Source organism: Melospiza melodia, chromosome 6, assembly GCF_035770615.1.
Source record: "Melospiza melodia melodia isolate bMelMel2 chromosome 6, bMelMel2.pri, whole genome shotgun sequence".
Taxonomy (NCBI): Eukaryota; Metazoa; Chordata; class Aves; order Passeriformes; family Passerellidae; genus Melospiza; species Melospiza melodia.
In genome coordinates, this window is record NC_086199.1 from 27129031 (window position 1) to 27154348 (window position 25318).

The window sequence follows — 25318 nt, forward strand, 5'->3', positions numbered from 1 at the left end:
TTTTCAAAAGTGTAACAAAATGAAAGATGCAATATTTAATTTTAATGCAAATTGATAATGTTTTCTCTAAGAAAATGTCGGAAAATGTTTCATAGACTCTAAACTGCCATTCAACCTGAACAATAACATGATAATAATAGAACTGATTTTTGTGTGAAATTAGATTGTCTTGTGTTTAAATATATCCTTTCGCTACCCAAAATCAATTAATAGTATGCAGGTATAGCTAGGAAAGATTCTTTACCAAAATAACTCCAAAATTTCAAAATAAACAACATTTGAAAAATGACTTGGTAGAGAACTAGGTTGGTTTGTGTGCAGCAGGATGTAACTGACTTTTTAAAAAAAAGTATCCATTCTCATTTCTGGATGTCTGCATTGTACCACATTAATAACACAGTAACTGCAAACTCTTTCTCATATAAACTATTTATTTCAGACACTGTTTGAGCTAGAAAATATGTTAAAGAATAGCAAAGGAAAGATTCTTCAGAACAAAGGGGTCATTTTAGCTCTGTGACCAGGCCTGCAACCTTTGGCCACAGAGGCACGCCATTGCATACTAGGATGAGTGTGTGTGGCACAGGAATCTCAGATTCCGGGGTTTTTCCCCCCGGCTGGTCAGACACCCCTGGTACCTTTAAGATAAATAAGGTAAAAATTATGCTTTTTATCTCTTTTTGTCATGTGGTGATAATTACTTGGTTCAGGGCTCTGCCCTGGTTAATGAGCCTTGGGCTCTGAGCATTACCTTTTGGCTCAGCCACTGTTGCCTCACTGTGTCTCAGGACAGCTGCCACCTCCTCTCTTTGGCAGCTCGGACCATGCTAGAGCATGCTCTTGCCAAAACAGCATTCTCCTGTGGGGCTGACAAACTGTGTCAGGCTGCAGAGTAATCCAAGCCAAAACGCCTACCAGTGTGAATTCTTTGTTTTATCTTTGCTGTGCTCCTCATGGAAGTGAAACCAACTTCCACATTGCTTTACTTAATGCTGAAACACTGGGGCATGGTGGCGTACCTGGGGGTAACAGGCTCCAGATATATCAATAAGGCACATCTCAAAAATGTGTAAATGGGGAATTTCAGGCATTAGAGGGAAAGAACTGCAGGCATATATGAGGAGAACTCTTCTGTGTTGTAACGTTACCTCTCTGTCATTCACTGGAATTTTTCTTCTAAAGTCTTTTACCTTCTAGGCTTAGACCAAGGTCAACGCCACTAACATCACTGCATGGAAGCAGTTATGCCCACTTGTTGCAAAGTAAATTTGCTCAAGGGATTTTAACAGCTTTTGATTTCAAATATCCATTCAAAACAAGGCACATTAACCTGAATTTTCATATAAGATATTACCTAGTTTAAGAAGAATTTTCTGTTTATTATGTGGAAGTACTTGAAAATGCAACACCTTTAACAAGCACAAAGAAAACACACAAGAAACAGTAAAAATTTAATAATTTTTCTTTATCATGTGTAATAGTAATGCTAGTAAATATGAGACCACATAAGTAGCTTCATCCAACGTGAAAGCTTTGCCAAATCTAAAACTGAAAAGGAATTGTTTGCTTTCATTCAGCTTCACTAAAGGAAGAAGAAGGTATTGAAGCGTTGTCATTATAGTGCAAGAGTTCTATTGTCATTACAATGCAAGGGCTCCCTATTGCTAGAGTTCCATACCGCCTTGATGTTTCTTGCAGGCAGCCCCTCCAGGCACTGCCTCTTCCTTGTCCTCACAGCAGCCAACTGACCCCAGCTCCCCCCAACCAACCAATCCACTCTTCTATAGCACTCTTCTGATGGGCTACAGCTGCGGCCTGCTAACATCAGGCCTGCTCCTAATCTTTTATCATTAACCAGCTGCAACTCTTTAGGGGGTAAGTTTACTTTCTATATCACCTTTATTTACTTATATTCTGTCCCCCTACATTGAAGAACTGATACCGATTTAGTTTATATATTGCTTTCCTGTGGAATTTTAAACAATGCAGTCTTTCACAGTCAAGAAGAGATGAAAACCTTATTTAAACTGTTACTAGACTCTTCTGAAGTCAGTCATCAAGTTCTTCAGGTTAACATTGATTTCTATAGTAACAGTCACATCACAATGAAGATGCAGCTTATATTACAGCAATTTTTCCTACCTTTAGGAAGTGGTGCAGAAAATTAAAGGAATATGCTCTTCTGTAACAAAGCCACATCATTTTTCTTAGGTACCTTATATATATAGATGATCCCTGCATGAATGGAATTAACACAAATTAACAGTATTTCCACATCTGAAGATAAAAACAAAGATTTTGAAACTATTCCTATATATTTTACCAACATTGAAGTAAGACTGGAATTTTCTCTCTTTTCTTTTTTCATATATTTTATTTTAGTAATGGAGATAAACTGCTATTATAAGTCTCAGGGGTAGAAAGAGTCCTGTTGCTTTAGACAGCGTACAAATACAGAATAAAAAAAGAAGGTGACTTTTCTAAAAGCTTCAGTAAGCCATTTGACACTACAGATCTGAGTCAAAATGACATTCACAGTTTCAGTTTCTGAAATTACTTTAATTCTGCTCTTCATTCATTTTTCTCAGTAGCAAGCTTGTTTTACAGGAAATATTTTTGTTAACATCAGAACCCTGAGCCTAAACAAGTTTTATGTAACAAATCAATCTTATTTGATCAATGATGCTGATTGAAACATATCAATTTTTACTAGGTTTTGTGTAATTATTTTTAAAATCTGGTTAATGTTCTAAACCAGTTCAGTTTTGCTCCATTCAATACTTTTCTCATAAATCCCTGCAGTAGCAGTGCAATTTCAGAAGGCACCAATAAACTTGGGATGTGTATGGACCACTTACACAATTCTGACAACCCTACACAATTAGAGCAGCCTGCTCCAGAGGTTCATGTGCCAGGACCAATCTCAGCTGAAAATAAGTGTGACCCAAGAACACTTCTCATTGTCAGTGCCCCCTGTATAAAGCGTGGAACTGCAGAGCACTCTATCCTGCGAAGCCAGAGCACTGATTCTTGGAACAAAATCCTCTGGCTCATCCTCTGCTGTGAATGTAAGTAACTCTTCAAAGTTTTACACTGAGCCAGAGGTTCTTAACTGGTTCTTAACTGCTGAACTAGGAACAGAATATTTTTCCTAGTGAGCAAGCCCTGGCCAAAACTATGTCAGGGAATAAAGGTGAGTTGCAGTGGCCAAGAGTATTTCCTGCTGTTGATTCTTAGTACAGTTGTAGCCTAGAGGTTCACCTGAAACTGAGCTGAATCATTCTCCAAGCTCCGGAGTGCATTATTTAGATCTGTGTTTTCTGTAACAGGACCTAAAATTTGTCATATTTATGCTGGATTTATCTGTGACCACCAAAATAAAGGATTTTTTTAATCTGGATGTGGTCCTCACTGGAACTGTTTCTATGAAGACATGATTATTTTTTATCCTATGGGCAACAGAGTATCCAAGGAAAGATTAAACATCTGTAATTGATATTAAAATATCCTAAGTTACAGAGTAATTGTTTTATTCTGTTAATCATAAAAATGTAAGCCTCCAGCAGTTCCAAGAATTATCTGTGAAATAAAAAGCTCTGTAAGAAAATGTTATACCAAAAACCATTTTTCTATTTTTTTATAACTTCAAATATTGAAGATAAAGTGTTTCACTTCCATTCTGTGGCAGCAATTTAGCATCTTTTGTAAAAGAAAGAAACCATGACTCTTTGGCAGCTTAAAAAAAAAAACAATCAAAGAATATGTGAAAAATCCTATCATTGCAATGCTTCTGAGCTATCTACTAATACATTAGTAGTATCATCCTAAATGAATTCAGAAACATGCATTAAAAAAATTGGTGCTTTGAGAAAGTGTGAAAATTAAAAATTAAAAAACAATTTTTGACACTACTCTTTGAAACATGTTAATCTACACTGGAAGTCATACCAGGAAGCCACATCATTTCTTGACATGTTTATTATCTTATTTGACTCCATGAATATTCATTAGAATTTACAATCTTTTATTATTTTGCTCACTGTATTAAACATTTGCTTTTTCCTCCCAAGATCACATTTTATGTATGTGGGTTAAAATAATGAAAGGTGTGTGTGTGTGAATATATATAAAATATATATATAAAATGAAAGTTTTTTTTTTTTAACTATTGTATTACTGAAACAAATCATCAAAAACCAAAGGCTGATGGTAAATGAAAGTCTTACAGTTGCCACTTGTTCTAAGGGAAATGAGTTCCCAAAATAAAATTTTAAGAAAAGCCCATAGATCAACATCATTGTATCAGTATATGATGTTTCACTATGGCAGAGTGAGGTATCAATTTGTGTTGCAATGCAATATTTTTTCATTGAAAGGGATAAAGTGCCAAAATCTCTCAATCCCTGCTTGGCTCACCATGCTCTGGCAACCTTGCTGAAATATGCAGTGAAAGAGGTTGCTGTTCTGGAAACAACAGCTCCAACAACTCATCAATGGCAGACCAAGCATATAATTAGTGCCTCCTCAAACTCACAAATTTTATCATGATGTATGGCAAATAGCACTTGGGCTGACTTCAGAGGTTTGCCATTCAGAGGATTTCCTAATGACCTATCATTTGTGTGCATGCTTCCCTGACTAGCTATGGATCAGTATGCCTGAGGGGAAAAAAATGATAGGAGCTGTGACACAAGGAGAAAGCTTTTGGCCTGAAGCTGTGGCGAGTTTTACTTTGAAAGTCATCCATATAAATGAAAAAAAATTGACATGCAGCCTTATTATGCCTGCATACTCAACAGTAACTGGAGGCAAGGAGTCCTCCAGGTACAGAGAGAATAATAAATTACTCTCATAGTGTTTGTGAAAGAAACAGAAAAAGCCACATCTCTTTTCATGTCCATTTTTAATAACGTGAGGCTTTATGTCAATACTCTGATGTTACACATGGCATCTGCTGAAAACATGGAAGCTCAAGCTTTAGATCCTAGAAGATATTGATGCATCTTTGTCTAGAGCAACATCCTCATATTATCAAAATTTCTCACTGAAGATGAAAAAAAATGGGATTAAATAACACAACCCCATTCTGTAGTACTAATTGCTATTGCAAAAGTGTTTATAAGGTGAAGAGAGCAGTGATTCAGCAACACATGTTTAGAACAGACTTTAATTTCTTTACATGGGAGGGGTAGAAGAGTATAATGCAGCAGACCAACCCTGATGGCAGGAAAATAAAGAAAGTAGGAGCTGTGCTCTACTGTGCCTGTTCTAAATACCTCCTCCATCAGGAGGAACCCAGCTTGTAAGACCATCTACATCAGCCAGGCATGGTTTAGCTCAGGGTCTTGAAGCAAACCAGACCCCCAGCTGCCACAGCAGCGCCAGGCCCTGAACTCATGTGGTCAGCAGCTCCATACAGAGCACAGGAAACTGAAACTGGCTTTGACTGGCCAAGGGTGCTCTGGGTGACCCTACTGAGCTTGCTCAGGGGTGGCAAACAGCTTATACAGCTGTTGACTGTCACTGAGCTCTATGACTCCCACTCTCTTTGCTCCAGGACCTCTGACCATAGGGTTACCCTTTTCTAGCTCAGCGCTGGGTGCTGCTCCCCTCACCATTGAGTCAGTACTGTCCTACACCCAAGTTGTCTTCATGTGCTCCTGCTGTGTAAAACCCAGACCCCAAACTCAGGAGACCAGGGAAGCAAGTACATTTGGATACACCTGCAGGGATCCACCTGGCTCTGGCAATACCATTGCTAATGGTAAGGCAGAAAACTGCTGACCTTTGAGAGACTCCTCATGGAGTCAGCTTCATGACTTTGTTCAGCCTCCCTCTGAATTCCAGAATTAAGAGTATGGTGTTGAAACTCAAGATTGGCTCTGCACAAGAAAGAGCATATGGGCATATGGGATCAGCTCAATGCCATGAAAATAAAGAATAAACATATTGCTTCTAAGCAAACTGTAACACCACCATGTCACAGTGGGACCCCATGGCATGTACTGCAGGTAGGGCACCCCCACTGCTCTGTTGATTCCACTGGAGCACCATACAGAAATCCTTTTAACATTAATGCCAGTCAATCATACAGACAAAGATTTGGTTCAGGAGACACCCAAGCAGGAAAAAACAGAGTAGCTAAATGTCACAGGCCCAATGAGAAAGAAACTGACTAACACTGTTCTTACTAGCTTTAGAAAATCACAGTAAGCAAGCAGATTGTGTGTCTTTTATCTGGCTACGTTTTTCCCCTAATAGATGCAAATTTCTGCTTGTCACAATAAAAACCAGTAATTGTATCTGACACAGCTTTCACATTGAATCTGTTATTTTTTTCAGAAGTTTAATTAACTTTTGATTGCTATAACACATTTCAGTGTCTGTTTTGTAATTGTATGGAGGACTAAACAAAACACTAATCTATTTTTAATTGTGTATTAAATTTTTGTTGCTTTCTTTAAACACAACTAGCAGAGAAAATCAACTGTTCAAATCACAGAACTGTACTTCCACAACAGGAACACCAGCCTTCACTGCAAACAATTCTGACATTTGTGGGGACATTAAATTGGCTCTGCTGGAAGAGCTAAAGAGGTGGACCAATTCTGATGCTGCAGAACTGGAGCTGAAGAAGCCATGACCTTCCTCAGAGATACTGTACAAAGTGCAAAGATAAAAACTACAGTACCATCTTCCTTTATCAACTTCCCCCAGAAGTCTGCAATGGTTCTTTCAAATGCTGAACAGATCTGGGGGGCAGTTTGGAAGGCAAAGTGGGTGATAGTCTTCACTCTATCTCTTCTCTGGGAGAGCTGTTTCTGGTAGCTCTGCATAGGCATTGTGCTATACTTGGGGTCTTTGACAGGACTGCTCATTTCTGCTGTCTGACTTGTACTAGGGAAATTCTTCATGCCCTCTTTGCTTTTCTTATTTAAATACCTCTGGAGGAAGGAGGATGATGGTTGGGAGGCAGACATGCTCCTGACCTCTGGACAGTACCAGGAATAAGTCAGTATTAAATACAGTCATCATAACATGTCTTAAAAGTAAAATTATTCTGACACCACCAGCTAATCCTCTGTGCACCCACACTGCTGTTGAGCAGCACCTTGTCTCTTCCAGCTAATCAGCATTTCAGCTAACATTTCCAAGCTGCAGTAGGCTTAATTTGGTCTTGAACTAGACTGAGAAATAGGCTACAAAAAATAATCACCAAATATAGGAGCCAGAGAACCTATTTGTGCTATTTTTGATAAGGCAAGTAGCTCAAAAAGAGAAATAAAATAAGTAAATTGGGAGAAAAAGAGAAGAAAAGGAGGTCACCCTCCAACAGAAAATGAAGGACTTGACTCATTTCAACACGTATGACCATAAACATCACTTCAGAAACAAATCACACTAACATTCTGTTCTGTGGCAGTTTAAACACCTTGGACTAAAGATACAGAATATCTTCTTTTGTTTCTTTGATGATTGACCTATTGTTTCCACATAGCCAAATTAAAATTGTACTTTATTTCAACATGAATCCCATTTTACACATTATTTTGTGGAAATATCTTTACCTTGTGATGGAAATTTGCAATTTATTGTTGCAAATTCTACTTTTCAGGCTATTCTCTGATGATGAGTCTTTTAACAGCAATCTTTAACAGCTGGCACATTCTGTCTCACCCTTCACACCAATAGTGGCTCCTATCCAGGATCCTTTACTAAATGATTCTAAGTGATTGAAATTTTTTGGTATGTTGTGCAAGGGAAGAGTACAAAAATTGGCAATGGAAAAAATGAAATGTTATTTAATTCTTCCCTTGACACTCTGGAGCCATTCAGTTCCATCTGTCCCAAAGGAGGTAGTTCTACCAAGATATAACCCTTGGCAGCAACCTACTTTTTATCTTTGCTATATAAGCATTGCTGCAGCTTTATATAGTTTCTCTTCAAGACAGATAGGGGCAAGTCTGTCGATGTGGTATCTCCATGAAACACCACTGATCATGTTTCAGACACCACAAAGGGAAAACATCCCAGATACATCTTGTCCCCTCAAAGGGGCAGTCAACTCCTGCTACTGCCAAATGGTATGCAACACCAAACTTAATAGTAACAACAAAAACCCAAAAAAAACCCCACAACCATCCACAGGGAAGAATTCAACCACTTGAGATCATTTTGGTACTGAAAGACAAGGAGCAAAGCTGAGTCCCCACAAAGCTGGAGTTTCCTTCCAGCATCCACCAACTTCTTGACAAGAGGATTTGTTCTAAATATGCATAGAATCACAATATATGCTGAGTGGGAAGGGACCCATCAGGATCTTCAAGTCTAACTCCTGGCCCTGCACAGGACACAAGAATCACACCATGTGCCTGAGAGTGTTATCCAAACACTTCCTGAACTTAACCACTCCCACAAAGAGCAGGGAAAAAACACACCTCCGCTGCAATTTGTGAGACTGCCATCTGCCCTCTGAAAGAGAAATGATCTGAAAATAACTAGAAATGTCTTCTGGGTGCCATTCTCAAAATATCTACTTTCAGATCTAGTGACAACAAGCAGAGAGGATACAGGAAATATTCTGGGACAACTGTCAAATCCAAAACACGCAGAAAAAAATGTCTTTATATAGTACCTGATAAAAATACCAATATATTTTATGCATGGATATATGCTTTAGATGTCAGGATGTGTTTTTTTAAATATAAAACCCACAGTCAAATCCAAATCCATGCCTAAAATTTATCCAACAAATTTACTAGCATTCCTTGGCCTAAAAAGAGAGGCTCTTAATCTAACAATAAGCCAGTAAGATTCAAGAAATTCAAGGTGCAACAGAATTACTTGGCTTCCCAAGGAAAATACAACATAATTCCACCAAGAATCCATACATAAACAATGATGTCATACTCTTTTTTTCTCTGCAATGTTTCACAGGCATTTGTATTGAAACTTGCACATGAATAAATGTTCTCCATCATACCCTGGTGTATATAATGGCACAGCACCAAATAACAATCAATATCCTTATATACTAATAGCCCTCTATAATCTGCTCATTATAATTCGCTCAGACTGAAGCAAAATCCATTTTCCTTAACAATCAATTTATATCGCAAATACACTAGGAAAACCCTCTCATTTTAACTGGATTTCTACCTCATTAAACTCTTCTTAATGAGTCTGGGGATACAGCTTTCAAGAAAATGAACAGAAGGTACTTTAAATAAAATTAGCTGAGTTTGAATAAAAACATCATACAGCGAACAAAAAATGAGCTACTCATACACTACCTAGTGCAATTTCCCATTCTTCCAGGAAGGTTTGCTTTGGGAAGAACAACCTCATTGAACACACATCAAGAATCTTCTTTAAAAATAACAGACACAAGTCAAATATATCCCTATGTGTAACACTGATTATTTATTAGTGCGTATGGGCCCTTGCTGTTCAATAGAGATTTTCGGTAATCTCACTCTACGATAGACTCCAGGTACTAAAATTCAGCTTCTTACTCACACTGCTATATATTAACTTTCTTTAAAAAATGCAATATTTTTAAACACAGTTGTAAAAATGAATTTGGAGAGAGATTCCATGTCATTCTATCCTGACGTGAATGAATGCAGTATTGTTCAAAACTTGTCTCTGTCAGAATTCATGTATGGGAGAAAGACACAACTCTTCCAGCTTTGAAGCTGTTCAAGGAGTATCAGGGTATGTAGCTACAAACCTGGAAGATAATAAAAGAACCACTTGCAATATTTTAACCTTTCCCATTAGCAGTGGGAGCTCATTCCAAAACTATGCACCTCTTTTTCCCAGATGATTTGGATCACTAGATATCCAGATCCCTTTTAAGTGCGTGTTCTGTTCCCTCTGCTCCAACGCAGTACCATTGAAGAGAAATCTGCCAACTTGATAGACTGATCTCAGCCACCTAAAACACTGAAACACAAGTTATGAACAGAAAAAATAACAAAGAGTATTCAGACTTTCTTTTCCATGCATAAACTATACAGCATGCCGCTCTTATCACAAGCATGTAACATTTCCCCAGCAGAAGACAAGGAGATCTTACATTTCTCATCAAAATAAGAAACCAAAGCCCGCTTCCTGCTAGCTATTGGGGCATCGGTAAGCAGAGCTGTACAAATTGTTTAATTCTGTTCCAAAGCTTGTATTCAGCCGCCTCCATAGGGAGGGCGGATCATAAGCCCCCGTTTAACCAACCACACAAGGTCCCGCTCACGCTCCCCGCCCGTGACCCGCGGGCCCCAGCCGGTGCCGGTGCCGGTGCCGGTGCCGGTGCCGGTGCCGGTGCCGGTGCCGGTGCCGGTGCCGGTGCCGGTGCCGGTGCCGGTGCCGGTGCCGGTGCCGGAAAGGCGTGACCCGGCCCCGCCCTCAGCGCTGCGGGCTCGCCATGGCGGCGGCGCGGCCGGCGCGGGCCCGGGCCCTGCTGCAGCAGAGCGTCTCCGCCCGCCTGCAGGTGCGGCCGCCCGAGAGCGGCTCCGAGGCGCAGTGGGTGGAGGTAACGTGGGCCGCGGGCCGCCCCCCGCCGCCGGCATCGCGCCTTCCCCCCGCGGAGCGGAGCGGAGCCGAGCCGAGCCGAGCCGAGCCGAGCCGAGCCGAGCGGGGCGGCCGGCGGGAAAGCGCTCCGGGCCCTGCGCGCGTGCGCCGGCGGGAAAGGGGGGGCGTTCGGACATTGAGGGGAGCAGCTCCGCTCCTTCCCCGGGCTGGGCTGCGCTTCGGGCCGTGCTCCAGCCTCGTCTCGTTTCCGCTGCAGAGCGCTCCCCTCGCCCCCCCGGTTATCAGCAAAGGTTGCGGTCAGCCCGTTCGGCAAAGGGACCAGCGGCAGGAGGCGCACAGCGCTTTCTGTCTGCTGCTCCTTCTCTCCCTGTGCTCCAGAGTCTACGCAGGCAGAAGCCTCTTCAGGATCACGACTGCTCCACGACCACATGCCTCCCATCTAACTGTGTTGTTCCTTTTTTTCTGAAGTACACTCACAGAAACACTACAACCTTGGCTGGTGGGCTCAGCTGTCAGCTTTAGTTTGTTGTGAGATAGTGTTAACTTGCAGAATAAAGGCCAGGTAGGGCTATGGGACTATGGCAGCAGTAGTTCTGATGTTGTTTGGTTTGTTTGTTTGTTTCCAGAACACTAACTAGAAATGAAATTTACCATGCAGACCACCACTCACGTTAAGGAAAACACTGTATTTTCCCCCTTTTCTTGCCACAGTCTTCTGCTGGGGGAGGTAGGTGGATCTGCAGACTCTTCGGTCGGTGTGCTGTGCGTGCAGCCCGGGGCTCTTTACCGAAGCACGAAGGCTGCTGCCCTTTGGAATGCACTGACCTGCTGCAGTTGTCGCTGCTTGGGAGTTACCTACACTAGAATAACTCGTTTCTGCCCATTGTCAACTAGTTAGCCCATGGGTTTTTTGGTTTGGTCTCTTGCCCTTTTTAAAGACTGTTACAACAGAAGGGGCTTAATACAGTCACTTCCATAAATTTTAAAAAGTAAAAGCTCTAGCATGGTTAAAGGGTTTGTGCATTCATTCAGCACATCTGAAAAGAGTACACTCTTTGCCTTCCACATTAGCCTTAAAACATTCCTCTCTTTGTTCAGAAGGGGCAGGTGGATCCAGCCGAACTAGTTTCTGCAGTATGGTCTGGGAAGCCAGAATGTTTTACTGGGAGGAAATAAGTGTGATCTCACAGATACTGGGTTTCACAGTGTAGTGTGTCTGTGTATACTGCATTGTTAGCCTCTCAGTATAAGGTTAATTGCAATAAAATTCACTTAGCACAGCATAAATTAACCATAGGAGAAATAATCTATTTCTGGCTTGCTAATCACAGAAGTAATTGTAGATCTACTAAAGAAAAGCAGAAATGTAATTTTGCTGTCTTTCTTTTAAACTATTTTAAAAGGTACATGTTGTGGTTGAGAGATATGATTAACTTTGCTGCAAGGAGGTTATGTAGTTTATCTCTAATTTGCAAAATCACTAGGAAAGTAATAGATATCACTAAAGGAGTCTGAAAGAGATTTGGGTGGTCTCCAGGAGATATTTTTCAGACATGAATCTTACTAATATTTGAGATGGGTACTTGGAAATCTTTCCCGAGTACCTGGGGCTTTTTAAGAGAAATCTGTTTTAACAAGAACTAGTCACCATGCAGAAAAAAAGCCAATTGGAAGTTTTTGTTGTTTTTTTTTTTTTTTTTTTTTCTCCAGTGTGACTACTTTAGAGGTTATTGTAAGGGAATTTTGCTGCTGACATTTTCTGGTAGGGTAATTTTACTCCCTGTTTTTGCATGTCAATGCAAAACCAAAAAGATAAAAAAGTACAGACATCACCAACGATTATTTACATCAACCGGTGGGTTCCTGATGTTTTATGACCAATTAAATTAAAAGTAGGACCTGACTTTGAGACATTTCTAGGATACTGTAAGTGGCATATCTGGTAGGTATTCAAAGCTTCTGAGCTGTAAGAGACCCCTGTAGGTACTTTAGGAACTTCAGAGCAGATGTTCCTTATCTTTAAAAAGGTTAGGAGTGTACTTTATACATGAACCTCTGCCTTCATTGTGTTTTCATGATTGAGTTTTTTGGCCTGATGAGGGTTACTGTGCATAGGATGTCTTGTTTATGGGGAATTTTGATTACATACCCTGCATAAAAGGTTTATGTAAACAGCAAAATAGGAAGAAAAAAGGAATTTTTGTAAAGGTAGGAGTGAAATAAGGTAAGGTTTGGTGTATTTCATAACTGTGGGAGAAAAGAAACATAAAATGAATATTCAGCTGAAAAGTATAAGTGCCTACACGTCATGCAACGAAAACTGTCTTTTCCTTATCTTATTTCCTTTGACTTCTTTTCTGGTTACTATGGCAAAAAGAGGTGCAAAATACCAGGCACAGACTTGTTCTGTGACCTGTGGCAGATGATGTCATATCTCTGCCACACTGAATATAAGAAATATGAGGAAATCTTCCCAGAGGGTAGTAAATCTGAACTTGAAATGGAAATGTCACAGAATAATTTATGTAAGGTAGTTTCACAAACTGACTTTCTAAGAATTAAGAAGATTTTGTTATTCACTGCATTTTCTTGGAGGAAAAATTAGTAAAAAGTGGAGATAATATTTTGCAGAATATATTTCAGTTTTGCTAATGAAATCCTGAAAAATACAGATGAATGTATTTAGTAAGGAGGGTGAGAAAAGAGTCAGTTATTTGTCTTTTCCTGCCAAAGAACTAAAAAGCAGCATTTGGACACAGTGTTGCTAAGACTGTCTATATGGCATTGGGGCTGGGTACTTCAGCCCTTCATGACCTGGTTTAGCAGGTTGCCTGATCTGATAATTATTTAAGACACTGTATAATAAATGCCAGTGTTGCACAGTATCTTGCTTTGCTGCTTTATTTATGTAGGCATTTACTGCTCACAGTAGATTCACATAGAGCACAGCTTTCCTGTCTGGTCACTGAGTAGGTTCCTTGCAGTGGCTGTTCACACACCAGCATGTTGAATTTATGATATTCTTATTTGTGTTATTTTGCTGGAATTTTTGTGCATTAAATGGAGGTCTGAGGAGCAGTCAGCTAGGCTTTGGTCGCTTACGGAGGAGCTGCAGCAATGGCAGTGGTTTTGCTTTGGTTTGGAAAGTTTACACATTACATTGACAACGAGCACAAGTCTTAGGACACTTGGAAGACTGGTATAAGGTCAGACTGACATTGTTATTACTTGGTTTGGTCTTGTAATTGCATTTAATTTCACATCTTCTATTCAATTAAGAAAACTAAAGAATAAAGTAAGACTTAACCAGGGTTTGAAACATGGCTGTACGTGTTGAACCACAGTTTTCAGTCATAGTTGAAACCATAAGTTTCAGCTTACTAATAGTTGCACAGCTTTCAACTTTATCATGGTTGTGAAGTGTTCTAGAAGACCATGAACATGCAGTATAAATAGAAGCATCCTCTTTCAGCTTTAACTTGTCTCTGAATTAATTGTTTTCTCATTTAACCTCCTGTCCCTCTAATTTTCTTCAATATGTGTGTCTCATCTTGTGATAAATGTTTTATTCAAAAACAAACATCAAATAAGAGCAGAGTCTGGAAAAAATGATGATGTATTTTATTATATCTGTCTGGCCTTATGACTTGCAGGGGTCACTTTACATACTTTTTTGTGTCTTTAAAATGAGCTGCTTGCAGAATATTGTTACTGCTGTGAGATTGTACCAAAAAAAGTGTTTTAAAAGAAGCCATTTAAAGCTTTTCAAAGTTCTCAGCATGTGACATTTTGGCTAGAAACAGTGTTCTCTTTTTTCAGAAGTTAGTCACTGGAAAAATAGTTGAGAAGGCATAGCTTTTCTCAGTCATTGCCTTGAGCATTTTGTTTAATCTCTGCAATAACAACGGGACAAAAATCTTATGTGTATAGCTAAGATTTCTTTACCAAAAACCTTTATCATTTGGGGAAAAAACAAATAGAGGAATTTTTTTTTGTAAGCTATTTTGTATTTTTTCTAAGCTACTCACATTTTCTGTCCTTTTGCTTTGATAGCATTAATAACTCCTTCCTGTGCCAATCTATTTAACATCTCTTCAGTGGTATTTCACAAGTTGACATTTCTGTTTCCTCAAACAAAATTAAAAAGATACTTTTTCTGACAAGGCAGTGGGGAGGTTTCTTTATATACTGTCTGTGGATCCTGTCTGCCTGTGAATGCTGTGGGATTTTTCCCAGAGAAGTTAAGCCATGCAGGTACACTTGTGCGTGAGGCGTAGGTGCTGCTGGCTGCACAGCCTGTCAGTCTGGCTTAGTACAGCATGGCTGGTGCATGTGCATTCCTTAGGGACTAACCAAGTGAGCAGAAAAGCTACACAGGAGTTTTCTTGTGCTTTCTCCTCAGTAGAGGCCTAATTCTTCCCTCAAATACATAGTTCTTATGAGTAGTTGCTCTGAATGCTAAAGATGTGGCATATCCCTTACTTTATACCAGTCAGCTGAAAAGTTCCATTTTGCCACTTAGATTTTACCCAGGCTTATAAATAGTATTTCAAACAACTTTATAATATTCTGAACAACTTCACAGTTGTTGGTCATCATATTTAAATATTTAATTAAGAGGCTCTATGTTTTTTTCAGAATTATATTGTACTAGATTACTTTCAACATCAAAATAAAATTCAGTTCTTTGACAAGTCCTGTGGTGTTTTTCATGTTTCATAATTGGAAATAATATCATAGCTCATACTGAAAATTGATTTTAGCTGTAAGTTTGATGGAAAAAAGCTTAAATTATTTCTTATGCTGGATTTAACTATACTAATTCATCTTGTCACCTATGTTAGTACTTACAGTCTACATTCCAACTAAATTTGGCTTCACGTGAAACTAATAAATTGTCCTAATTGTATGTAGAAGCATTTTGCAGATAATGAGTAAATATCTTATCTTCTACAGTGTGGGGTGTAAACTCAATGTCTGAAGCTGTACTAAATAACTAAAACTTCTCTTTGTTATGTGGTTTTGTCATTTTCAATACTGCTTCAATGATAAGTGTGCATTGTAGATAATGAGAAAGACTGACATAGTTTTCTGTAATCTTTTGTAGATCCAGAGAGGGCTTGTTATCTACATATGCTTCTTCAAAGGTGCTGACGAGGATCTTGTCCCAAAAATTGGTATGATATAATCCATATGCATTATTGTATTGTTTGAAAAGGAAGAAAAGCAGTTGAGGCAGAGAAGGTAGCAGCCATTTGGGTAAGCCATGAAATGGCATTATTCTAACTCAATTACCTGGCTGAAAGAGGAGTTTGGTCTGTCTTGCTTCTTTTGACAGTTTCTTGTTTCTTTGTCTGTCTGTTCATGACCAACATAAAAAACAAATTCCCCTGATAACATTCTGGCAAACAAAGAAAATGCTGCATCTGCTGTTTACCATATTACATGTGTCAGGCAATAACTTCAGTCCAGGACAGAACTGAGTTTCAAATAGTTCATGGCATGATTTGACAAGTATTTTGCCACTGATCTCACTGTATGTGCAGGATATTTCAAATCATAGCCGGTAGAGGGAGTTGTGTGGATAATGAAACAGAGTCTTTCCCATCTCACTTCAGTGGTAACATCCACTGTTAGCATGTGCAGTTTTCTGGTTCAGAAGCAATAACATCAATGTCTGCAATTCTTGTCTTCTTCTACACATGCACTTTAACATTTACATTGAAGCAGAGAAGATGCTGTGGATAAGGTCAAGTAGTAGCAATTTCTATCTTTATCCAGTGCTGTTTGGACTTGATTTTTCTTTTGTTCTGTTTTGTTTTAGTTTTTTTTACTTTTATGTCATTTCTTCTCCCTCCTTTCCTCCATCAGTAGCACTGGTTCCCCTGGGAAATTCTGTGATGCTGCATATTCCAGATACAAGTGCCCCTTTTCTATGACTGGCTGATACTAGTGATTTGGCTAAAGATTGTGTAACATTATTTCACTATTTCAGTCTATTTCAGGCTGCTGGCTGAGACCAACAGTGCACAAGTACAGCTGTTATTAAAAATGCTGAGAGCAACTCCTGGGGGGCGTTCTCTCTGGGTCTTGGAGGGCACAGTCCTTTTGTAATGCTAAATATTTATGATACAAAAATTTATTTTGTGCTAGTGAGAGTTCCCTGAGAATGTTGCTTGAGAATAATTATATTTTCAGCTGTGGGGCAGCTAAAACAGGCCAGAAAAAGAAAGTTCTGTTTCCTATCAGGAGATTCATCTAGGACCATCCTTCTTGAGTGCCTCTCTTAGAGAATATTGTTTCCTAAATATATTTTGAATCTGTTTAAGTGTGTGAGTTTGGTTCCTGAATCACAACTCAGCTGTTTTGCTTCTAACAGCATTAAGCATTTATGTTTAGGGTTTGGAGGCATGACTAGTATCCTCCCAGCTTTTACAGAGTTGGGTAATGATTTGATTTGTTACAGAAACACCAGAAAATCTAAAGTTAGTAAATTCATTGATTTTATTTGCAAGTTTCTGTGCTCTGGCTTATAAGCCAAATTGCATGTGACTTTCCTGCCCACCTCCTGTCTCAAGTGACAAACTGATAGCTGCATGTCTCAGAGTGGAGCACTGAAGGACGCTTGCTGTACTTGAGACCAAACTCTGGAACTCTGCCTTCAGCTCAGATCAGTGCTGGGTCCTGCTGCAAACTGCTGCTACCAGAATGAAAAGAGAGTCAGGCAAAACACTCTCCAAACTGCAGGATGGTGTGTCCTACATTGTGGAGTGTTGTGCAAATGCTGCCTATTTGAGTATCAAGCAGTTAAGGAAGGCTCACTAATTGCATCCTGGGTTCTTTTGGGGGTGTCCAACTAGAATCAACTTTAGGATTTTAGATAGCCAGTCACTTCCCCCAAAACTAGAACTTTCGACATGTAATATTATTATCCTTCACATTCCTCACAATACTCAGATGTATTAGTTGGTTAAGTATTTATTGATTGTCTGTATTTTCAGTTCATTAATAAAGAGTTTCTTTTACTCAGTGGTTTGTCAAAATACTTGTTGGCTCTTGTTTTTGGTGTTCTGTTTAATTCACTTCAGCAATACTAACTCTTATTTTATTTTTATTTGCAGTCGATACGCTGTTGAATGTTAAATTAAGTGAAAATGAAAATGGCGAGTTTGTCTCTGTTCTTGATTTACCAGGCGATGTACTCATCATACCACAAGCCACCCTAGGTGGTAAACCAAAGGGAAGAAGGATGCAGTACCATGCAAACATTGAAAAAGAAAAAGGGTTGGAACTTTATTCTCAGTTTGTGACTCTGTGTGAAAAAGAGCTGGCTGCCAATGCCAAATGCATGGAAGCTGGTGTTCTTGTCAAGCATGGCACATATGGAAACAGGCAGGTGTTAAAACTGGATACAAATGGACCTTACACTCACCTGATCGAATTTTGAAAAAAATAAATTGTATCCCAAATACAGTACTGGTGTCTTTTGTTTGTTTTGGTTTGTTGTTTCTGGTGTCTTTTGTTTGTTTTGGTTTGTTGTTTTTTTTTTTTTTTTTTCTCCTCAGCATTAAAGTGCTTGATTGCCTTGGGAGATAGTTTAAAAAAGGCTTTCACTCATCTGTGCTGGTTTTGCCAATCCCATTTAATAGGAGGATGCCTGAGACTCCTTTGCTATAATGAGTATGTGTTTTTTGCTCATATGCATCTGAGGTGTGGTTAAAATATTTGTTAATATTGACCCAATAATTCAAAATGTTTGTGAACAAAAATGGGATAATGCAATCATTTTTTACTAAAAAATTAAGAAAAAATTATTACATGTATAGCTTGAAGAAGTGGTTTATAGATAAAAAAGAATACCTTAGATGAACTTATGTCAATTTTTACCTTTATGTTTTCTATCTATAAAATGTCAATGCTTTCTAACTAACTGATATATTGAAAACAAATTCACTGAATTTTAGCCTCTTATAGAGTAAGTACTAAATAAGAAAGTCCATCCCCCTCAACTGGAGTGTGTAAGGGTACAGGACTGATCATGGGCTTTGCAGGGAAGAATAAGTGAGGCACATCTAGAAACCAGCAGTATCACTGAATTGTTTGCTTGAAGTTTGCATTCTGAGATCTCTGATGTGTTGTGATAGGCTGCCTGCTATAGCTTGGCCTATGTCCTTGTTACTGTGGTCTTGCTGTCTCCTCAATTCTTTCATAACAGAGCCTCAGGAAAAGAACAGAAACATTCAAATGAAAACAAAAGTAAAGATGGTACAATGTACATTGCCATTTCATTGTTCCCTCTGCCCCCATTGCTTCCTTCCAGCTTTTTGTCCAGTGAAGCTGCTAGCAGACACTAGCTTTCCTTTTATAGGCAGTGTTGGTACATTTGGGGCTCCCTTCCCAGCTGACCCCCCAAGCAGTTCTGTTACAAACATTATTAACAGATGGTGCTAAGAAGATATCATGGGAAATTCTGTCTGGAAAGGCAGTAAGGACAGAACAGCTATATTAAAATGTGGCAAATTCAAAACTGATACAAATGTGTTCATCCTGTGAATCAAGTTTCTCTTTTTAATGCAGCATTATGGTTCAGAAGGGTTCAAAGTGATATCAGACATTTGTATGGTTTGCAGCAATTATCCAGAATTGCCATTTGAATAAAAAATTATTCTGGAAGAAATGTAAAACCTTATGGTTAGTCAGGATGGCAGCTTGCACAATCCTAAATTGTAGGCCAGTAGTTACAAATACTCTTATCTTCATTTTGTAGAAAACATTGAGTATATAATCTGTAGGCTCAAACTATGCCATGAGAATCACATTTTTTAACAGATAAGTAACTTACAGTTTTGATAAGACAATAATGATTTTTTTTTCAGGTTAGCATAATATATGCTTAATAATTATGAAATAAATAGGGATATTGAATTCCTGGCAACTGACATTGTCACAGTTGAAAACAACCATTTACACAAATGGCCTGGAAATATTAGCTGTTAGGACCCGAATGACATATTTTTTCATTAATAATTAACAGTTATGATAGACACAGTATGAGTCATGTTCAAAGTTCCTACTAGCAAGATTTAAATAATATTGTCCTGATGCAAATAACTAATACAAATTCATTATTATCTGTGTGCTTGAAAAAACATTGTAAATCCTCTTTCTGTTGGAGGTCAAATCCTAAAAAGTGCTGAGTAATGCCATTTTCACAGACCTTACAGCAATTGTGGGTATTTAGTGTATCTCAAGAATTGATTCTTTGAGGAATAATACAAAGTCTGCAGCTTTTAATTTACCTCCTGTCTCCAGAAAGATCATTGGCAGCCTGGCAATTAATTATATTTAAAGAACTTTAAGGTTTCTAAGAGGGATAAGCTTGAAAATGTTTAGTGAAAAAAAGACTTCAAACCAAACTCTATCTCATAGCAGTCTGTCATATAAAGCAGATAAAAACTAATGTACATTTCAGTGATTCTTAGGGCCAGACAGAACTCTGAAATTTTTATAAGAAAGGTGGATATTTATGTATTATCTGCCCATTTCTGATTTGTGTATCCATCTTCCATCTTGGAATACTGATTTCTGCCATCCTCTGCTCCAGGGATTGGCAGCTTGTTGAATGCTGTTCCCTTTGTACTGCTTTATTTATATCTACTATTGATTCACAATCCATTTACTGAAGGAAGCCATTTCTGAATAACATGCTGGGCCCTACTGATAAAAAAATTGATTAATATTACTTTTTCTAAGCCAAGTGCTTATTCCCTTCAACCATGAATATATGCTTTAAACAGATGACCTGACTCTGCTTTAAATAGTTTCCGTAATATGACTAGACAAAACCCCATATAATTATCCTGTTCTATACTTAGAGAATGTCTTTCTATACTTAGAGAATGTCCATTAAAAGATGCTTAATATTCCCCACTTCCTTGAAATAACCTATAAAGTGAGGAGTTGTCCTTATGCTGTTATGTGTCCAATTGAACTGCCAGGCAGGAATTTGCAATATCAGGTTTTTGTGACCTTGTTTGCAGTGCACACACCCAGTGTGTTGAAGCTGAGCATGTGTGGACTATGAACAGGGCTCATAAACACTCACTAATGAGTTCAGGGGCTGTTTTTCAGTCAGCAGTATTCCTGCTTCCTTCCCATGCCCCTTCTGGAAATTTTTACCTCTGCTGCTACATAGAGTATGCAACATATGAATTTACAACATACAAATATTAATCCAGAATTGGAAATTAATAAACAGCACGTAGCCCTGTAATACTTGCAACTGTATTGCTACTGCCAGTGACAGTCCACAGGCCTTGTCCCAAGTGTTCCAAGAGCTCAGGATGGAGGCTTATTACAGGAACTTTCCTCAGGCTTCTCTTTGGTTTTATTTCATTTGGCTGTAACAATTTTTTTTCTAAGGACAGGAGGTTATTGCTAATTTGTTTTACTTTTATGTGTAACCACAGTTGTTATACAGATACTAATAATTAGTATTTATTCTGTGTAGAGTTATATATGTAAGACTCCTACAGGGTGTTACAGGGTACAGAAATATAGGCCTATTAAACCAGCAGGAACTTTGAGAAGTGAAGACACCAACTGCAGTGTAAAGTAGAGGTGTGGGATAGTAAGAGTTGAGGCACAGGCTGGCACTGGACACTCCAAGGCTATAAACAACTTGCCAATGGTCAGTTGAAGAAATACAAAACTGGAGCTGGGCAAAACTATTCTTAGGGATAAAAAAGAGAAGAAAGAATGAGTATATAGCAAACCACTTAAGATTAACAAAAAGAAAAATACATAGTTGCAGGCCATTAAAGAAAAGCAAGGAGTAAAAACTTTATTAGAAAATGTATAAAAAGAACCCCAAGTGAGAGATATTGCCAAAAAATGGAGAGAAAGAAGAAATCAGAAACATCAACATTCCATTCCTGCAGGCACAGAACTCCAGATGCTGATGATGCACTGTGCTCCCTCTACAAGGTGGAACCACACGGAGGTGAAAGGTCAAGCATGACGCCAGGAAGAGGGTGAGGGTAAGTACTAAATAGTGCATGCATAACAATTCTTACCATATTTTTATTACTGAGACCTTCTGTACATTTTCTTTCTTTTTATTTGCTTTGTTTTTCTGCAATAATTATATTTGGACTGATAATCATTCTTTTATTAAATTGCTATGGTTTCAATTAAAATAAATTTGGTGTGACTCTAAACATAGGGTGGATTTATTTTTGCCTGTAACAAGATTTTGCACACAACAGTTTCTGCAGGTCCCCATGTTGAAATGGCAGCCACTTGATGGGCTGCTGGATATCTGCCATCCTTTGTGGTGCTTTTCGCCAGGTCTTTTAATGCATCTGTGATGTCTGATCTCATTTACCACAAAAGCTCCACAAAAATTTTTCATTATGACTCCATGCCATAACTCCTCTTTAGCTCCTCTTCGAGAACAAAGTTTCACATCTACTTGGATGTAAAAGTACGATCTGCTGGACCTCTGTCTCACCTCTGGTATAAAAAGAGCTTTTTTGGAGAAGGAGGGATGACGCTTTTAAGCTTCCGTTATTTTTTGCTTTTAGTTTCTGTTCCTGTCTTCTCTATGGACTCCTTCAAACACATGGTTTCTCTTTGGAAGCTGGAGTAGCAGTGGGCCACAGAGGACTACAGTGGTCTCCACAAATGCACAGACATTCATTACCTGAGGTCTGCCACAAAACTCTGTTGTGACTGACTTAATTTCTTAAATTCTTTGCATCTCAATTATGATCTAATAAATGGCTATCTATTTTTGTTTTCAGTGTCTTGATCCTTAAGACCATACATGGGACAAAACAATGACCATCACTGTGTAATGTATTGCACAGCACTGTGGGACAGCGCTGGGTTGTCTGGGAGATCCACCAGCTGCTTTATTCTAAACATCAGAGTCACAATTGCTGGACAAGAACAGAAAGCAGAGCTTCCTCCTTAATGTTTTTCTTGGGGAAACAGCACCCAAAACTTGATGAATTTGGTATTTCTTTTTTATTCTTTCTTCATTTCTTGAAGCTTCTTGAAAGCAACTCAGAACTTGGGAATCCTCTGAGATTCCCAAAAGATTCTGTTACCAGACGTGCCATGCAATTACAGCTGAAAAGTAAATGGTGTATGTGGACAAGAGAAAGAAACAGCAGTTAGAATAGCCCAAATACTATGAATATATTGCACATTTTCCATTTAAACCAATGCTGTCTTCTAGTCCAATTACTGCCAGTGTGTGGCTTTGGGCAAAGCAATTTTCTGCTCTACTTTTTCCATCTGTGATCTGAAAGAAAGAGTCAAAACGGGGGGAAAGAGGTTTAAAACCACTGGGTTTTCCCCCTTTCACTAAAAGTAAAACATCATCTCTGATCCTCTTTTTCCATTAGAAGGCAGTATGCTTTTACCTCTCTTCACCTTTGTTGGAGCTACAGGAAGTTGCCTTTCACTACCTCCTCCTTTAGCCTCTGCCTCACAAATGTGACTTACGCTAATGTTCACAGAGCACTTTGAGTATCTCAATGCACAGTGTGGTATCAGTACAAATAACACCTCATAGTATTTCTAAAATAGTGGTGATCCAGACAGCATGGGAGTGCAAATAAATGGCATTCTTGTCTTACTGCTCTAGTTCATATGTATCTCATTACTCTGAATTTAACATTGCTTTCCATTCACCTTAATTATATTTACTGGTGTAAGTGCCATAATAGATGCCCTATTACATCAGTATGTGTTTAAAATGAAAGGAGCTTAATGGTATTTAGATGTGTTTCGTTAGAAAAGAGACTGTTTTGGATTAATGATGAATGAGGTTTTTGGGAGGCCTTCATATTTAGCTGACAATCCATCCCTAGATCTAACTTTCTTATTTCCCCCTTCCATTTTGGTAGTTCTATCTAACATTATCTAGGCTTGCATAATAGTTTTATTTGCATTTTAGGATTTAAAATAACAGCAGGACTGTGTAATTGCTTGGCAGGAACTCAGGCCTTGCATTTTGTGATTGTACAAAAAGGAACTGTGTTGGGAATAAAAAGAAGCCTAAGCAGTATTGTAGCATAAATATATACATTATTTTTGATATTCAGTTTGTAAAAAAAAGCAATATTGGCGCCTAAAGCATTGCAAAGGCTAGGACAGGCCAAAATTGATTGGGTTCTACACACCTCCAGAAAATAAAACAAAATAGTTAATCTTATAATTAATACAAAGATATCCCTTCTTAATGATTTTAAAATATAATGGGATTTAGTTTTGTTTGCCATGTAATTATTTGGTGATGTAACATTTGATTCAAATCAGGCCCCTAGTCCTGTGATTCTTACTCATGTGTGGACAGTCCCACTGAATTCAAAGGCATACATTCTTTTTTCTTCCTCTAGAGTCACTGAGGATTATAAAGCTGAAAGAATGAAAATATTTAACTCGGAGGCATATGTGACTGTATAGATATTCTACTATGTCTGGAATTTGTATGGCAGAACTGACTCATGCTCTAAATCAGTCAACCCACTTTACCAAAATAGACTAATGAGAAGACTGATCAGTAGGTTTGAGCATTTCAAATATTTGCCAGTTGCTTATTTTCTTAAGTAACTTGTTATTGAAGCACAGTCAGGACTAATGGGGAAAGGGAAAATTGAATTAATACTTGGTGAATGCATCTAATTGTCCCATTTTTTCTGTATTAGAACAAATTACAATAAATTTGCACAACATTTTTTTAAATTTCAGATTGAAAATGGGAAAAATAAAAATAGCATGCATAACTGCTAAAGCAGATGCTAATTTGAACCAGTGCATGCTTAACAGTCTGTTGACCAATTTAGGGAAAAATAATGGTAAAAATCAAGGTTAGCTATAAATCCAGTGAAGACAGACTCTTACGTAAGCACTGCTGGCACAAAGCAACCCTAAAGCTGATGTACCAGAGATGGAGGGAGCATCCTGCATCAATGTGCCTTGTTATTCCAATTGATTCATATCAGTTTAGCATTAACAAAGCATTACTTAGATCTGATATCATGTGTCCTGGGGGGCTGGGCAAGATAATTCTTTGGAAAAACTGAGCAAGTCTTTCCTTCTTAATGAATGATGTTTTGTCTTGCCCTGTGTTCATGTAACACTCAGCATTATGAGATACTAATTTTGAGTGGGTCTCTGCCTGCTACCATAACAGATTGAATAATAGGTGTAATAATGATAATAACAGCAATAATATTCCAAAAATTATTCTAGATTTGGGGTTGTTTATTTGTTTCTGAGTTAAACATGATCAATCCTTCACAAATATTGACAGGAGTTTCTGGTACCTCAGGACTGTCAGAGAGCTCTTGTTTTTCTGGAGTTCCTCATGGAAAAGTCATCACTTAACAGTCTTTGAATATAAATTGTTCAGCAGATCTTTCTCACAAGTAAATTGCAAATCACTGTATTAGTAACAGCAATCCAGCTCCTGATCAAAATGAAGTTAACTTACCAGATAATTTCCTGGGAATGTATGTGATTTTTGAAAACAAGTTAACACCTTTACATCAGTACGAGCTTGTGGAGTTGATTTCTCTGAAACATAATATGTAAATAATTTCCTGCTTCAGGTGTGAAGCATATTCTTCATTACCACATCCATTGCCAGAATTTTTTAAAACGTCTTTGCATCAGTGCTCATGTTTTTTATCACAGTCAGTTTAGTAAAAATGAAACCAGTGTCCATATATGGTAACACAGCCTGGTGCTCATGGCTTCTACAGCACAATGTAAT

General features: G+C 38.5%; 1 protein-coding gene and 1 long non-coding RNA gene across 5 annotated transcripts; one reads left to right on the forward strand and one right to left on the reverse strand.

Moving 5' to 3' along the window:
• Positions 1–422: 422 nt before the first annotated feature.
• On the reverse strand, positions 423–10319 carry LOC134420334 (uncharacterized). Its single transcript, XR_010028308.1, has 3 exons — positions 2143–10319; positions 752–867; positions 423–638 (listed from the first exon to the last, which is right to left on the reverse strand). It is a non-coding gene; the product is annotated as an uncharacterized LOC134420334 (long non-coding RNA).
• Positions 10320–10418: 99 nt separating this feature from the next.
• Positions 10419–18003, forward strand: DTD2 (D-aminoacyl-tRNA deacylase 2). 4 transcript variants are annotated; one of them, XM_063160404.1, is made up of 4 exons: positions 10513–10531; positions 11157–11257; positions 15638–15707; positions 17652–18003. In XM_063160404.1, exons 2-4 carry the CDS (start codon positions 11171–11173, stop codon positions 17975–17977), a joined length of 483 nt encoding a protein of 160 aa, XP_063016474.1. In that variant the 5' UTR covers positions 10513–10531; positions 11157–11170; the 3' UTR covers positions 17978–18003. The 4 variants fall into 4 exon arrangements, with proteins under 4 accessions (XP_063016477.1, XP_063016473.1, XP_063016474.1 ...); XM_063160407.1 differs by lacking the exons at positions 10513–10531; positions 11157–11257 and adding an exon at positions 10419–10489; XM_063160403.1 differs by lacking the exon at positions 11157–11257 and having other exon boundaries at positions 10424–10531.
• The last annotated feature ends 7315 nt before the right edge of the window (positions 18004–25318 follow it).